This window comes from Pieris brassicae, chromosome 14 (genome assembly GCF_905147105.1).
Source record: "Pieris brassicae chromosome 14, ilPieBrab1.1, whole genome shotgun sequence".
NCBI lineage: Eukaryota > Metazoa > Arthropoda > Insecta > Lepidoptera > Pieridae > Pieris > Pieris brassicae.
Genome location: NC_059678.1, coordinates 4875590 through 4892942, shown reverse-complemented (window position 1 = coordinate 4892942; position 17353 = coordinate 4875590). Strand labels below are relative to the sequence as shown.

General features: G+C 37.8%; 1 protein-coding gene across 2 annotated transcripts in view; it reads right to left on the bottom strand.

The window, feature by feature from the left end:
* LOC123718171 (glutamate receptor ionotropic, kainate 2) overlaps positions 1–16962 on the bottom strand; it is a 34758-nt gene extending 17796 nt beyond the window's left edge. For both annotated transcript variants that reach the window (XR_006754932.1, XM_045674594.1), the window contains exons 1-9: positions 16824–16962; positions 11838–11950; positions 9338–9499; positions 6293–6424; positions 4445–4576; positions 3528–3691; positions 2619–2672; positions 966–1127; positions 554–697 (exon numbers count right to left, since the gene is read on the bottom strand). Coding sequence is in view for 1 of the 2 variants with exons in the window: in XM_045674594.1 (XP_045530550.1) it covers positions 554–697; positions 966–1127; positions 2619–2672; positions 3528–3691; positions 4445–4576; positions 6293–6424; positions 9338–9499; positions 11838–11910 (1023 nt within the window). In the remaining variant the exon portion in view is untranslated. The remainder of the gene's footprint in view (positions 1–553; positions 698–965; positions 1128–2618; positions 2673–3527; positions 3692–4444; positions 4577–6292; positions 6425–9337; positions 9500–11837; positions 11951–16823) is intronic.
* Positions 16963–17353: the final 391 nt, after the last annotated feature.

The window sequence follows — 17353 nt, the reverse complement described above, 5'->3', positions numbered from 1 at the left end:
CTTGTCTGTAAATTCGGTTTACTGACGATAGTTGAACTTGACAACGTCATAAGAAAATACTGATGATGGGTTGCTTTTTCAAAAGAAAATTTCAATATTATTTGTTTGATAGAGATTTTGAATGGATATAGAGAAGTAGGTAAATGGAAATCACAATTGATTTGATCAAGTTTAATTTATTTGTACGCATAAATACAATCGATTGTGCCTCTTTGTCGCTCGATCCGCGCTCTCGCTCGCACTTCAAGCCTTGAATGGAAGGCCTCAGAGCGAGGTAACGCTGTATGAGTCAGGTTTCAGCGTGCAGCCGGCTCCATCGAATTATAAGACGTTGTCACGTCAAAAAATGTATACGCTTATGTACTATTATTTTTCAGAGCTTTGGTTACTTTTGCTACTTTGGCTGAAAAGGGGGGGGGGGGGGGGATAAATCTCTGTAAATCTAATTACGTAATACTTGAACGGCCCCCTAACATTGTTTGAACTTTAATAAATATGAATCAAGTTGATTCAGCGCCTAACTACTTACACACACACACACACACACAAATACCTTATGTATATTCTGTAACAGCGTCGTGCCATGCGCCAAAGGCACCTCCGTATCACAGGAAACGTTCGTCTTTTGTTCATCCTTTGTCGACGCCAGCGCCAATGCCAGCACTTGCACTGCGTCGTATAGAAGCGCTGGATCAGTCTAGAATACACCCATACACTGGTAAAAAGATCGAGATTTTCGTCCTTCTTTTAATGGAATCCTTCTGTGGCTAAGGGCCGTTCAGCTCTGGCTGTTTTATCGTAATTCTGGCGGAATGGGAATTTTCACCGGGTAGTCCAAGGCAAGACTCGGACCTCGGCTTGAGCAGCCGCAGGGTCAAGCAGCTGAAGGGCAGGACGGAAGCTCACTGGATCTCACCCTGGTGAAAGCGGTTTTTTACCCTAATCTGATTTTGTTATATGCAAACCTTAATATATCCACCAGAGAGTATAGATGCTCCAATCGGATGGAACTTCTCCATCACTTGCAACGCGTCCTTCACTTTATCAGAGTCACGGTTCACGAGACGCCATCCACTCATGTTCACGCGATTGTAGTAGAAATCTTCCAGATCAAACAGTTCCATATCCTGTAAATTTAGTTCAATTGAAAAAATCTAATAAATAGGACGGCAACGGTGAAGCTTTCGAGCGATCTCTTCCAGGTAACCATGTGAGCAGAGAAACAAATAGAAAAGGTGTACAGGAATCAGTCAATAAAGTAATTAAAACGGATAGGTAAGCCTTTATATTTACGGCCTAAATTAATATTCAATCTCAATCCAATTTTAGCCATCTTAGATCGACAATTCAATCCATTTCTACAGAAAAGTATGCCAATATCCATAGATTCAGTTACCAATCTAACTTTTCAACCAATCCTTCAGAGGACCGATCAGAGAATGAAGATTGCCCTCTGTATAAAAAATAATGTTTTGCACATGCCAATAACGTATCTGTCGCTTTTTACAGTTGCTTAGATTGGCCAAATCAATCCCGGATCAGAGAAATTTATAGGGTTATGGCTTATGGATCGGGATTACGAGCATCCAACTTTATATTCATTAGTAAAATGTGTTCATTTTGGTCGTCCTCCAGTTCTAGTGATTTGGAAGTTTTAACGTAAGTTTAGCCATATCTAACAACGGCTACATCCTGCTTCGATATCGTACTAATGTGACAAAAACCATCGTCTGACAATAGAAATATCAGAGTTTAATGGCGTTCATATAACAATCATGGTGACGTGGAAGGAGAAGCGAGAGAGGTAAGACCAGCAAGTGATAGGCAGAGATCATGCATCTCCACTACGATCAGAGGATCTACTAAAGGGCTTTTTGTGCAGCCGATGGCCCCGTGGATGCATCTCAGAAATTTTAAAAAGTCAATGATACGCTTGGTATACATGGGATCAATCAACCCATGTGCAATTGAACATCGTCTCGCGTCTTTTGAACGGAGTCGATCATTTTCGGTCGGTGTAGTTTTCGCGTGTTCTTCTCAGTAATTTTCAGTAATTTCTCAGTAATGGCGCAGAGCCCATAAATTCTCGATCCGCCAATGACTACTGCCCTCTACCTCTCCTCAGGAATGTAGGAAGAGAATAATTTTGGAAAAAAGTTAACGCTCAAAAGTGCCTAGTACTGATAGTATATGACAATGAATGCTTGGATTATGAGGAAATGGTACGAGTAAATTTTATTGTTGCCCAAACACTTCCTTTGGGATTCCTTATATTTATTTATTTCTAGACGCTTGCTAACGCTGGACATCCTGATACCTGGATACAGTTTCATTCTGACAAGCACTTAATCATAACGAAGGGAACAAAAATGCCAAAAAAACTAAAGGAAAATTGATTTCAAAGTGTGTTATTAAAAAGTTCAATCTCGATATTGTGGACGTCACAACACCTTCTTCTAAGGCACAGATGGGATGCACAGATATCCTGAATTTAAATTCAGTCAAAAGGCTGGAGCAATCAACCTGAAACCATTCAAATCGGCCCAATCGTTTAAGAGGAGTACAGTGACATACACGTACAGTATAATTATACATATAAAGATATATTATATACTTACAAAAGATGTAAAAATATAGTGATAATTTTCGTTGTTCATTTGTAATTGGAGAATCTGTAAAGAAGTTTTTTTTTTTTAATTTTCTCACTCTGACTAACTCCATGGCTAGCGGCCGGACGGGATGCCGTTGATCCCTTGGAGGGGACAGGCTTTACGTGATGTTACTTGTGACACATCTCAGCCCCGTCTCACCCGTAACAGGCAACCACAGAGCAGGCGGAAAAAAAGGGCTCAAATATCAGTCTTTCCTCCAGCTTCGAACTTGTTCCCTTTGGAGTAGAGACTCTTGGGCCGTGTTCAAGTGAACAGCTTATTAAAGATTAAGGGAGCCAGGTAGATAGTACCGGTGACCTCAGAGCTGATGCTTTCCTTAACGAATAAGTATAGCAACGCGAGGAAATGCCAACCTTAAAGGTCTGTCACAGATCAAACCTTTTGAAGTTGAAGTTGAAGAACCTTTTGAAGAAAAAATTATCGTCACATTTTACTTCCATCTACTTATAACAAAAATATATACGATAACAATAATAGTAACAATTAAAGAAATTCTGTAATAATCTTAGTAGTAACAATTGCCATTTCTCCAACCAGGAGGCAAACGGGCTGGAGGCTCAACTGATGTCAAGTGATACTGTCGTCCATGGACACTTTACGAAAAGGGTCACAAGTCGGTCGGTCTTTTAAGAACTGGTACGCTCTCTTAAGGATCCTAAGGAGAATTGGTTCGGAAATACTTCAGTGGGCAGCTGGTTCCACATAGTGGTGATACGCGGCAGAAACTGCCTCGAAAAACGCTCAATTGTGGGACGGACGTCGAGGTGATACGGATGGTATTTACTGTACATTGGCTCCCACGTTCAAGGACTACATCAAAGGGAACCAAATGATTAATTAATAATAAAGACTTACAGCTCTAGCCAACTGCCGCAAATGCTTTGGATCTGTATCGACAATGATCCGGGAGATACCCTGCGCCTTGAGCTGCGCAAGCGCACGCCTGTACTCGTGTGACGTACACCGCACCGCGTACATGTCCCTACCATCGCTCGCCATTCGCAGCACGTTCAGTTCACCTGCATTATATTATAATGGTGGACCTCAGATTTCTGTATCTGTGTCATGATTTGTCAATCTAATAGGCAAGTAGGTTATCAACTCGATACATGTCGACTTGTTATGTCTAAAGCCGATTTCCTCACAATGTTCGAGCGAATAGAAAGTCCATTGGTGAACAGCCAGGGTTCTACGACCTCAGGGATGACAATTTTTACAAATATATATAAATCTCCTGTTACGATGTTTGTCCGCGATGGACTCCTAAACTACTTAACCGATTTTAAATTAAATTGGCACACCGTGAGCAGTATGGTCCAACTCAAGGATAGCTTAGATCTTTAATTATAGTCGCAATTTTATTTTATTGCAAATTATTTGTCTATAATTAATTGACAGTCACAATTATCTGTTAACTCCAAAAGATTCTAACAGATGTCGATACTTTTCGACTGTATTGAGTAAGTAATCAATAGATGGCACTGCTATGGTAAACCGACAAACGTGTCATATAAGCCACAATTCAATATCATGATTACCACGTGTTATTGAGGCTAAAGTATAAACTTTTTTGATTTTTGGTGTTAGCATAGCCAACCACGTGTTACTTAGACCGAAGTGTAAATCAAATTCAAATTATAGTGACGATAATACAGTGAAATTATTCTTTCGTGTCACGGTATTAAGGCTAACTAAAACCACATTATGGAGAAACGAAGTTCGCGGGGGAAGCTAGTATATATATATAATATAAATTATCGCTATTAACATACCAAATCCATAGTCTTCATAGATAATTCCCATCCTTGTCCAATTTAAATACGCTGAGAGGTCTGTAAATGCTACATCCAGAAGTTCCCTGGAGGGATATAAGTTCAGCGTGAACGATGTTGTGCTGTTAGACGCTGAAAATATATTTATGAAGTGAAAGTTTACTAATTTACCGTCACATTTTTCCATTGCGCGCCATCTTTTTCATGTCCCGACCACGGTTGATTCGAAGAGATTCGAAGCCATTAATAACAAAAATATATAATAACGACAATTAATGAAATTCTGTAATAATCTTAGTAGTAATAAGGTAAAATGAAATGAATTTTATTATTTGTATTCATGTCTATGATAATAAAAGCCTTATGTTAAACTTTATTTAACCAATTTCTGTAAAGTTACATATAGTAGATAATTTTTCGAAAAAATAAGGTCATTAAGAAGTTTATTGTGTACACTAGTACACGCACACATTTTTTTGTGATCCATCAACATCTGTCAATTTTTATTGACTCTGTATTTGCACCTTGATTTCGATGAGCACTCACAGTAAACAGTTTACAATTAATAAAGTTATTGTTTTTAAAGTTGGCCTGTAGTATATATGTAATACATGCCTCACTTTTATCGTCCATTAGCGGACTAGACAGACGTTGTCCTGTTTTAACTATGAATAATAATTTCGAATTGGTATAAATAGCTAAAAATGCTTTATGATATACAACATTCTTTGTTTGTTTTTCTATCCGACATATAAGTGGCTATGTGAAAAACATGGATTTTCAAGATTAATGCCACAAACAAGTAGCGACTGTAATTATTTTATATGTATTGTATCAATATAATAACTCAGACTAATTTTTCTTACATCCTCTTTGACAATATTTGCAACACGTATTCTGTCAATGTTATGTCAAACGCCATAAGGTTACATCAAAATAGTATAATTTATAATTTTCCGCGCAATTTTCTTAATTTTTTCTTTCATAACAACCTTCTCCTGACAATAACAAACGCAACAATTATTTAGCGAAATCGGTCCAGCCGTTCACGCGTTATGCCGTGACCAAGGGAAATAGGTATTAATTTTCATATATATAGATTACGAAACACATCTGCTCCGAACGATCTTCTGACTACACTTTCAATTGAATTGAAGTCCAACCAGTTGATTCAATATATATTGAGACAGATATGTTGACATTGGATCGCGATACTCATTGTGACTGTTTGACCAGAACAGCCACGAAAATGGTTAGAGCAATTAAGCACAAACCTCATAACTACCGTCCGAAGCTAGCTGAAATTTAGAAGCTCTTTATTTTAAGTGAGAATTGAAGACCACTCGATAATACAAAATCCCTAAAGAACTTTCTAGCAAAACGTGTATAAGCCGACTGGAACAGGCTTCCGGAAAGTCTAATTGATTTGAAATATTTTCAAAACAAGTTGAGTTACTCCAAATCCGTAAAATTATCATGCTGCTAGTATGTGACAAAAAAATGCTCAACCTGGATATCGGTGACGCTGAGGGACAAATAGTATGATGGGATGCCATAGAGGGAACACCAGATACAGTTCATAATAAACTCTCTTCTGTGTTAGAGGTATTTTTGACGTACAAGCACACCGCCCGCAGAATGTTTCAATTCGTAATCCAAATGTACGTAAGGAGTATCAACCCGGGTTGATATCTGAGTCACTGTAAGTCCAGCTTCGCAGTCTCTAAATGGTATTGTGTAGTCCAGTTGCCTTTGTTAGTTTGCTCTGTCTGCCCAGAGATCTTTAAGAAAGACATTCATCTCCTCTATTTCTCTGACTCTGAAGGTACAAAAACTGAGTTCACTTACGTGTAAAATAACTAGGATCTATTGTGAAGTGTGGTGTATGAAGTGAGTTACTCATTGCTGACAGAGTCGAGCCGAGCAGTGGTCCAGCGTTGCTGAATATAGCTACCGCGCCCGATTTTATCTGGATACAGGCTGCAAGAATAAACAGACAGTAATAAAAACAGCCCGAAACTTTGACTTCAGATTTCAAGTCTCATTTGCAGAAGGCTCGCAAGAGCCGGCCTTTCAAGAATTGGTACGCTCTTTTCTTGAAGAATCCTAAGTCGAATTGGTTCGGAAATACTTCAGTGGGCAGCTGGTTCCACTTGGTAGTACAAAAACTGCCTTAAGAAACGCTCAGTTGTGGAACGACAAACGTGGATTGCTAATTACAATTGTATAACTTAACTTTCTGAAATCTGTCACACGAACGAACTGGCTCCAACTGGCCAACTCACCATAGAAAAATAATAATAATAATTTGTTGCAAGAATATGGTACCAAAAAGGTGATACACAAGTTCGCATATTCTGCCACATACAATGGTGCACAAATTTGTCTTTAAAGGAGTTTTACATTATTAGTCATTAATTAAAATCTTATATAATTTGTATCGTACATCGAACGTTATTCAAATTATATCATCTAGTGCCTCACGCAAATAATCATTTATTGAGGAATAATTTTTTTTCCAAAAGTAATCCATTGATTTTAATAACTAGTCGGAAGATCTTTAATTCTTTTGGTAAATTATTGTAAACCTTAATAGCCATACAAAAGGTGTTTTTCCTAAACAGTTCCAGATTGATTTTTGGCACAGCCAATTTCTTCCCATGTCTACTTATTACTTCGACTTAAAATACGTATGGAACAGTATGTGAGATGGCTAAAACGCCACCATGTTCTAGAGATAGAAGACTGGCAGTAGCTCAAGGCAGCAGATGAGTAGATGCTACCAATGGGAAGCCACTCCACATGACAGCACCACAATAAATACGCTCATAGCCGCAGTAAGAAGAAATACTGTTGCACAATGGGAATACTTTCTGTCAGTCACGTCATTATTTTGAAGATTTTTGATTAAAAATTAAATTTTCCTCAACTCAAGTAGTGTACTTAGAAGGCGTTTTATATTAAAGAGTTGAGCGCCCTTGTTTGCATTCTATGAAGCCGGAAACACCTACTTCACGTGAAAGCCTACCGGAAGTGGGAATTTAAAATAAGAAAGCACAAATTGTGCAGCGCTGACTTAACTTTTAATATTATATCTTTTTGTGTTTATTTATTTTTTAATAACCGATGCAACAATATAAAAAGTGCGTGCGTACAAAGTACACATGTCAGAAGTGAAACTTCTTTGTAAATTAATTATGACTAAGGTAAAAGCCCCAAAAGATGATCATGTACCAGTATATGATCACTCCAGGTCTATATACACACTGTATACGTACTACTGATGATATTAATAAATAAAAAATCTGCGTTTACTGCACAAGACGTTATTCAACATAATTGCCATCTAAAGTTCTAATATGTAACTACCAAACGAATACATCAACCAACAGCGTTTAATTCCTCTCAATCTTCCTTTCTCACTCTCTCTCTTTGCTCTCACTCTCTTCGCTCTCTCCCTTTTCTTCGACAAAAACACTGCACATCTTCGTGACGTTTATCTTTTCGTAAATATTTGAACCTTTTTATATATGTTCCATCTTTGGCTATCTCTTTAGTACAATTGTTTTTCGTTATATATAACTTAAGTCAACTATAGGGAACGAGATTAATCTTTACTGGGATAGTAATCACGCAAGGCCCCGTTCCTTCAAACTTACATATTTAGATGTATTTAGTAACTTTTATTCATCTTTTCCTTTCGTAAATGTTTAAATCTTTTTGTATTTGTTCCATCTTTGGCTATATCTTTAGTACAATTGTTTTTCGTTATATATAACTTAAGTCAACTGTAAGGAACGAGATTAATATTTACTGGGATAATAATCACGCAAGGCCCCGTTCCTTCAAAGTTACATATTTAGATGTATTTAGTAACTTTTATTCATCTTTTTCCTTTCGTAAATGTTTGAACCTTTTTATATATGTTCCATCCTTGGCTATATCTTTAGTACAATTGTTTTTTGTTATATACTTAACCCTCTTAATCCTCTTGAAAGGCCAATCGGTAGAGGAAACAATAATTCAATTCCATAATTTTTATATAGATTTTGGATCTGTATCATTGTATCATTGATTAAATATAGCGTACAAATCGTGATCATTTTTGTCATGCCAATTAGGCCTACTCTTCACCATGTTTTCCTTCACCATACGAATGTTAGTTGGGACCAATACCTGCAGCTGAGTTTCATCCGTACCACCTCGATGTCCGTCATTCTACAACTGAGAGTTTCTTAAGCCAGTTTTGCCATCACTACGTATAACAAGCTACCCACTAAAATATTTCCGAACCAATTCAACTTAGGGTCCTTCAAGAAGCGTACCAATTCTTAAAAGGCCAACAACGCACTTACGAGCCTTCTGGCAATGTGAGTGTGGAGCCGTTCAAGTATTACGTAAGCAGATTTACAGCAATTTATCCCCCCCCACCCCCTCCCTCTCGTCATCAAAAGTGAGCAAAGCTCTCAGAAGTAAATGTGTATGTAATATGTGAAAAAAGTAAATAATTACTGTTGACGTAATCCCCAAATACGTCAATTAATAACGACCCCCCCCCCCCCCCCCCCCACCCCTTTAGTGCTTACGTAATACTTGAATGGCTCCAGTCCATGGGCGGCGGTATCACCTGTTACACAGGAATGAAAGTCCATTGGTGCAGCCCTCGAACGCACCAGGCGCGCCACTTTTTTCAACATCTGCCGGAAGCGCGTGAACCGTGGCTACACACTCAAAGCCAGAAGATTTGCAAGACCCTATCCACTAAACACCAAGCCGAGTCTCACAGGAGACGCCCTTGGGCTAATCTCGGGTAGAGACCAGCCCGAGCTGAGCTGTCTAGGAAGTTCATCAACAAAATTCCAAAAAACACTGACAAGACCAACTTATTGTTACCTTTCTTATACGCCCTGAACGTGTCCCTCGGAGTGATATATTGTATGTCGTACACCAAAGTTGATTCTGGTAATATACTCCTTTCTTTATTAACTCGGTAAATCGCGTACTTGAAAGCTAGCTCTGTGCTTCCACCTCGGGCATCTTCCGCGAAAATTGCTCCTGAAAAAAAACCGTGGGTTAGAACACTTAGACGTAGATAACGAAAACAATGATGGAATTGCCCGTTGTAAATAAAAATATGTGTGCGTGTACTAGTGTACACACGTAGGTAGTGAAACTACTTTAAGACCTTATTTTTCGAAAAATAATCTACTATATGCAACTTTACAGAAATTGGTTAAAGTTAAATTAGATAAAGTTTAACAAAAGGCTTTTATTATCATAGACATGAATACAAATAATACAATTATTTAATTTTACCTTATCACTACTAATATTATTACAGAATTTCATTAATTGTAATAGAACTATTACTATCATTGTTATCGTATATATTTTTGTTATTAATGGCTTCGAATCTCTTCGAATCAACCGTGGTAGGGACAAGAAAATGATGGCGCGTAACGGAAAAATGTGACGGTAAATTACTTCCAAGGCAAATAAAGAAGAAAAAATAATTTAAAAGGTTTGATCCCTGTGATAGACCTTTAACGTTGGCATTTCCTCATTGTGGTATTAGGTTCCTATTGCGATACTCATTCGTGAAGGTTAACACCACCTCTGGTCACCAATACTGTCTACCAGGCGACAACATAAATCTTTTTTTATAGTATTGTCTATTGTTAACATGGCTTTTACACATTAAGAAAACACTTTTTTCACCGGATTAAAGCTATTTGTATTATTATAAACTTATAATTATTTTACATACAACAAAACAATCCGCGAAAATATAGGACACCGTGAGTCATTTCTGCAAAAACCCGTCACCTTTAAGTCGATATCAACTCCGGCGAAATAAATACAGATAACACAACTTTCTCTACAGCTGTGATGCTTTGACATTCAACACCTTTTGTCTTCAGTCACCGTGACGCACGCTGTAAAGCACGCGAAACGTCGGAAAATTTAAATAATTATAAGTTTATAATAAACGGACTGAAGCTATGTTTTCTTAATATTTATTTATTATAATTTTAAAATATCACTGACTTGGTGTCCCGCAACTAACTATCGAACTGGCCTTCTCCGAAACACGTTTATTAAAAAAAATTAGTTACGGGCGTTAATTTTACGTGACATCGTCAATGTATATGAATTGAATTATCACAAAATTATCATTATTTTGTATATTGAACAAAATTGTTCAAAACATACAAAGAAACTTGCCTTTATATACCTTTATATCCAACACGGCTATGTGTGCCTGCATGCTCCACCACGATGTATACAAAAAATTGTTACGCTATGGCTATAAAACTGTTTAAACACATGTAATTCTTCCAAGGTGTGTTTATAGGGAGAGAATTTAGACCATAATATTTGACAACAGTTATAAATGACTTAACTCAATAATGTTAATGTTCTTATTATAAGACATTGTAAAAATTGATATGACATTTGCATGCTTTATATATGGCTGATTGTACGGATATTTGTAGTTGATCGATGTAATTGTACCACTATCTTGGCAAAGAAACGATTATTATATGAAGAATTCTCGTTAATTCAAAAAATTATTTTAACTGAGATTATGCAATGGCGCTAGCAACTCAGGCTCGTGCCTCTCTATCGCTTGTTGCGCGCTCTCGCTTGCACGCTCGGCTCAGGCGGAATGTGACAATTGAGTTATGTTACGCTCGGCTCAGGCGGAATGTGACAATTGAGTTATGTTACGCTCGGCTCGGGCGGAATGTGACAATTGAGTTATGTTACGCTCGGCTCAGGCGGAATGTGACAATTGAGTTATGTTACGCTCGGCTCAGGCGGAATGTGACAATTGAGTTATGTTACGCTCGGCTCAGGCGGAATGTGACAATTGAGTTATGTTACGCTCGGCTCAGGCGGAATGTGACAATTGAGTTATGTTACGCTCGGCTCAGGCGGAATGTGACAATTGAGTTATGTTACGCTCGGCTCAGGCGGAATGTGACAATTGAGTTATGTTACGCTCGGCTCGGGCGGAATGTGACAATTGAGTTATGTTACGCTCGGCTCAGGCGGAATGTGACAATTGAGTTATGTTACGCTCGGCTCGGGCGGAATGTGACAATTGAGTTATGTTACGCTCGGCTCAGGCGGAATGTGACAATTGAGTTATGTTACGCTCGGCTCAGGCGGAATGTGACAATTGAGTTATGTTACGCTCGGCTCGGGCGGAATGTGACAATTGAGTTATGTTACGCTCGGCTCAGGCGGAATGTGACAATTGAGTCATGTTACGCTCGTCTCAGGCGTAACGTGACAAAGAATGTTTTATCGTGCAGCCGGCGTTCATCGATCTATAAGTTACGTTGTCACCTTGTCCATGCATAAATGCACGTTCTAGAATACTCACCAATCTTAATAACAGGCGATAGACCGACAACCACATTGACCATCACCAGAATCGAACCCAGACACCTCCACATGATGTCTCCTCATCACAGCATCCAAGGATTTGTCCTCCACCTTAAAAAAAACAACAAAATCTTTATCAATGGAGATAAAGTTATAATTCAAGTGCGGGGATAGTTCTGTTCCTCAGAACCTTGGGAAAAAATGCATCATCAGACTGAATGCAAAATTTCACTCGTTCCACCTTGACGTCTGGCCTTCCACAACAGGCTCTTTTTAAGACCTGCCACGCACCACTTTATGGCCCTAGCTATTCCAGGTATTTGAATCGTTACATTCCATCAAGAATAGTGCCTTAAAGGCCAGCAACGCACTTGCATACGGGTGTGTGCATGGGCGGCGGGAAACACTTCACTGTAAGTGGCCCGCCTGCCAACATAAAAACAGAGTTTGATTGAAGAGATTTTAAATTCTACATAATAAGTAAGAAATTAATTAATTATAATATCTTAAATTAATCACTGTGTGGAAAGAAAACTTCTTTATCGGCTTTGGAAAAGAATTTAACCGTCACTTTTTTCCGTTACGCGGCCATTAATAACAAAAATATATAATAACGATAACGATGATAGTAATAATTCTATTACAATTAATGAAATTCTGTAATAATCTTTGTAGTAATAAGGTAAAATGAAATAATTGTATTATTTGTATTCATGTCTATGATAATAAAAGCCTTTTGTTAAACTTTATCTAATTTACCTTTAACCAATTTCTGTAAAGTTGTTTGTAATCTTATGTTTTTGGCAACGACATTATTATTATTATTTACTGTATACACTTCTTATTCAAGGATTATTTAATAATTTTAAAGACGATTCGATTAGTTTAATCTTAAACGATCGAAGCACGTTTCTCCCCTTCAAAAAAAGGCGTAAACTTTTCCTTAACTCGTCAAAATTTTCAATGACACTCCACGCGAGATCGTAGATAAACACATGCTCGCTTGAGGTCTGCGTCATCAAACACCTGGTGACTACGGTTTGCAATTTCATATCAAATATAATAAATAGAAAATCAGAACAAATTTAAAAAGTTCGATCCCCGTACTAGACTTGTAATGCTGGCACTTCCTTGCTGTATTACGGTGATTCGTTGAGCGAGTAAATGCAGCTCTGGGATCACAGATAACCAACCAACTATAATCTTTAATCTGTTCACTTGGACCTAAAAAAATATAAAATACACAAATCCCAGCTCCGGCTCTTTATGTCGTCCTATAACCTACATATGTCGTAATTGTATATTAGAAACAACGCAACACTTTTGACCTAAATTTTATTTTGTAATTCTCACTCTTTCACAGCTGATGCATTGTGCTTTGAGAAAGTTTTGCTTTAATCGCGAGATTACAACAGAACAGAACAAGCGATTGTTTAGCCACAGAACATTTATAATATAATTATAATAAATCACGATCCGGTTGCAATGCACCAGAAACATTTTTCTTTATTAACTGGAGGCAGGCAAGAGGCTCACCTGATGTACACACCGCCGTGGCATGGACACTCATGACAGACAGCTTGCGTAGCGAGTCTTTTTCAAAATTTGGACACACTTGAAGGATCCCAAGTCGAATTGGTTCGGAAATACTTCCACATAGTGCTACAAATATTGCCTGAAAGACGCTCAGTTATGGAACTATGGAAATAGAGGTGATACTGGTGGTATTTTGTATTTTGCCTCGGCGTCTAATGATGATACTGCAGCTGCCGGTATTAATCCGAACACCTCCTCTGAACACTCTCCATGCGGCAGAGGATGCAGAGAGTGCCCATATCCCGATCAAGCCGCTCAGAAGGTGACTGGTCGCCTACGATTCGAATCGCTCTTGGTTGAATACGGTCAAGTGGAAGGAGCTGGTACTGAGGAGCTGTGTACAAAATATCCATGTGGATATTTTGCACTTTATTGTCAAGTCATAAATAATTCGTAAGCTAAAAGCGAGTTAAGGTATGTTAAAAATCTAAATTTACATATATTTATGTTTTTATAAACAAGAATGCAAGCATGTACTCTAGGGCCAGGGAACTCCCGATTTTACGTGGTACGGGTGACCACAGAGCTGGTGCTTTCGTTAACGTAATACAGCGAGGAAATGCGGCCAGCGTTAAAGGTACACTGCCGAACGGACAAAACGTTTTAAACTTGTTTATTTTTATTATTGCTACGTAGGTTAAGAAAATTGTAAATACTATATAACTTCTAAATAGTTTTTAATTAAATATTAGGTCGTGGAAAAAGTTTTTGAAAAAAGGAGCAAGATCGGCATATCAGCAGTTACGACGTAGCTGAAGAACTGGGAATTGACCACAAAACAGAAGTCCCAAAATTTCTATAGCAATGGGATCCTGTCACTTCCTACGAGATAGCAAAAAGTTATCAAACAATATGGTACCTACATACTTTAAATAAATGTAAATAAAAATGTTTAGAACTGGCCAGTTAGAAACATTGCTAATGAAAACTTTTTGGATTTAAATTTTAGTACTCTTTGGTAAACTAATGTAGTATATTGCATTCGTTTGTCATTTGTTTTTGTGAATTGGCGGCAAATCTAAAACTCTTGTTACACGTGGAAATGAACCTAACGCGAGAAAATTTTCGGTCAACGATTTATTATGATTTTCGTTGTGGCCTTACTCAACAACAAAGCTATGAAAGGCTGCGATTAGCATTTCTTCATGAAGCCTCATCTCGTGTCACTATTTACAATTTGTTTAACGAGTTCAAGCGTGGACGTAGCAATCTCAATGATGATTCGCGTGAGGGACGTCCTTTAACAGCGACTACTGAAGATAACATCAGTGCTGTTCGACCATGAGCAAGATAAGAGAGTGACCTATCAGCAGATACGGGCAAGCCTTGGCATTGGTATGAGGCCAGTTCAAAAAATATTACACGAACATTTAGGCGTCAGGAAGCTTTGTACCAGATGGATTCCCGATACTTTAACCGACGACCAGAAACACCTTCGCATGGACTGGTGTCGCCAAATGCTAGATAAGTTCAACGACGGTGACTCAAATGCTGTATTTGACATCGTCACAGGTGATGAAAGCTGGATATACTGCTACGAATCCGAAACCAAAAGACAATCAGCTCAGTGAGTGTTTCCTTTCGAGGATCAGGTAACTAAAGTAAAGAAAGAATGAAGTCAAGGAAAAAAGATGATTGCCTCATTATTTGGTCGGAAAGGTCATTTCGCGATAGTTGTGCTAGAAGATGGAAGGACAATTACTGCAGACTGGCATGTCAATCGCTGGTTGCCTGTTGTCTTGAAAAAAAATCGACAGCCCTCGAAGCAGGATCCTCCTTCACCACGACAATGCTTCAGCGCACTCCGCAAAACGGACTGTTGAATATTTGACTATGGCAGGTGTCGAGATAATGAGTCATCCGCCATACAGTTCGGACCTGGCGGCCTGTGACTTTCATTTATACCCAAGAACTAAAGATAAAATTCGAGGTATTCGCTTTACGAGCCCTGAAGATGCGGTGAAAGCGTACGAAAATGCCATAGAAGAGAAGTAAGGAAGAATGGGCCCACTTCTTTTCTCAGTAGTTCCATCGAATGCGATAATGTGTAGAGAGGAACGGAGATTGCTTCGAAAAACAATAAAATTTGCAACTTTCTAAATTCAGCCGTTTTTCATTTTCTAAACATTTTCAGTGTTAGGTATTAAAAAGTGTTGTGGAATTATCGATGCGATGAAACTTTTTCCCCAACCTATTATATAACCAAAATGTATTACTTGTGTGAGTATGTGTGTGCGTGTGTGAGCTTAAAATTCCATTCCAGTCCAGAAAAGTCCAGGCTCGGATTTAGATTTACAATACCTATATTTTTGTGATACCCATGTACAATTATTGCTAGAGATTTCGCGACCTTGTTGACGGCCTTGTAAAAATTGGTAGACTCTTTTCTTGACTAGGTTCGGAAAATTTGCTTCAAAAAATCTTTTTTCCAATATTATATATATATAATTCTCATATCGGTTAAAAATTTATGTCAATACTATGTTACAGTTGACACAAATCTCTCAGGGCTTCACTTTAACCTACATTTTAAACTAAAAGACTTCGCTCCTATTTTTTTATTTCAGAATTTCCAAGCCAATTCGACTTAGGGTCCTTCAAAGAGCGTATCAATTCTTAAAAGGCCGGCAACGCACTCGCGAGCCCTCTGGTGTTCGAGGGCGGCGGTATAACTTAACATCAGATGATCCGCCTGCCTGTTCTATAAGTACCAATTTTTAAAAGGCCGGCAACGCAGCGAGCCCTCTGCAATTAAGAGTGTCCATGGGTGGTGATATCACTGGTAGGTATTTTAAAGGGTACTTTATACAAGAAATTTATTAGTTTTTTCTTAAAAATCCCACGATTTTATCCATCGAATTTATACAACTTGATGTATGTTTTATGTATATTTAGAATTACCTCACAAACTGATCGGACAAAATATATATTAAGGCGTATTTGAATTTGGTTCCAGGGGGAACATGCGGTAGGAGTTTCCAAAGGGGTCACAGCGCCCGCTAAGTCTCGAATATGAAACTCTATACTCCGTACTAAACGTAACAATTACGAATGATATAGATAATACAGAAACTAGTCGTTTATCTATTATGTTTTTATAACTATTTAGTTACGCGTATGCTCGAACAAAATGTATTCTTTACACAATTTCGTTAATTATACACAAATATTACTTTAAATTGTGCATTGTAATTTACGCCTTTATTTTAATAATGAAACGGTCTTGCTAATGGGCACGTTGTCACAGTTAACAAGAAACACTTCTGACGGCGATAATGGTAAAGATGCGCCTATCACAAATCCAATTATCAATATCCACTAATTAAACATCAATATCGTTGGCGCGTTTTGTAATTTCCAAAAAAATAACCTCAAACGTCAGACTCACCATCAAAAAAATCCTCGTTTATTGCAAAGAAACACAAATTTCATGTCACCAATGTGTACATTCTTACGATCTCCATAATAATGAATTTGTAATTATTTTTCACAAAAAACACATTTCGAACTAGAATCACGTCTCAAACACTATTTTTCATTGTAACAATCAATAAATTGTTAATTCTATATGAAAAATGCGATAATTTTTGCATATAATCGCTATGTTAAAGATACGGGCGTAACGTTTGCGGAAACGGGATATACTGATTATTTCATAGCAATACATAGCTGTAAATGTAAAATAACATAAATTTGTTAAAACAAAGAAAAATGGTCCTTATAATAACTAATAGTGAGTTAATATTGCGATCATCACAAGAGGGTGGTAAAATGTCACCCTCCAACTCCATAGGGTGTTAGAAGTAGGGATGTGCTTAATGTAACTCTGTTTGGAATTCTATTGTCCTATTCTATTGTCTACGTTTAATCGATTCTTGAAGTATTTCCGTAATAATTTTGTACGTTTTCTTTACATAA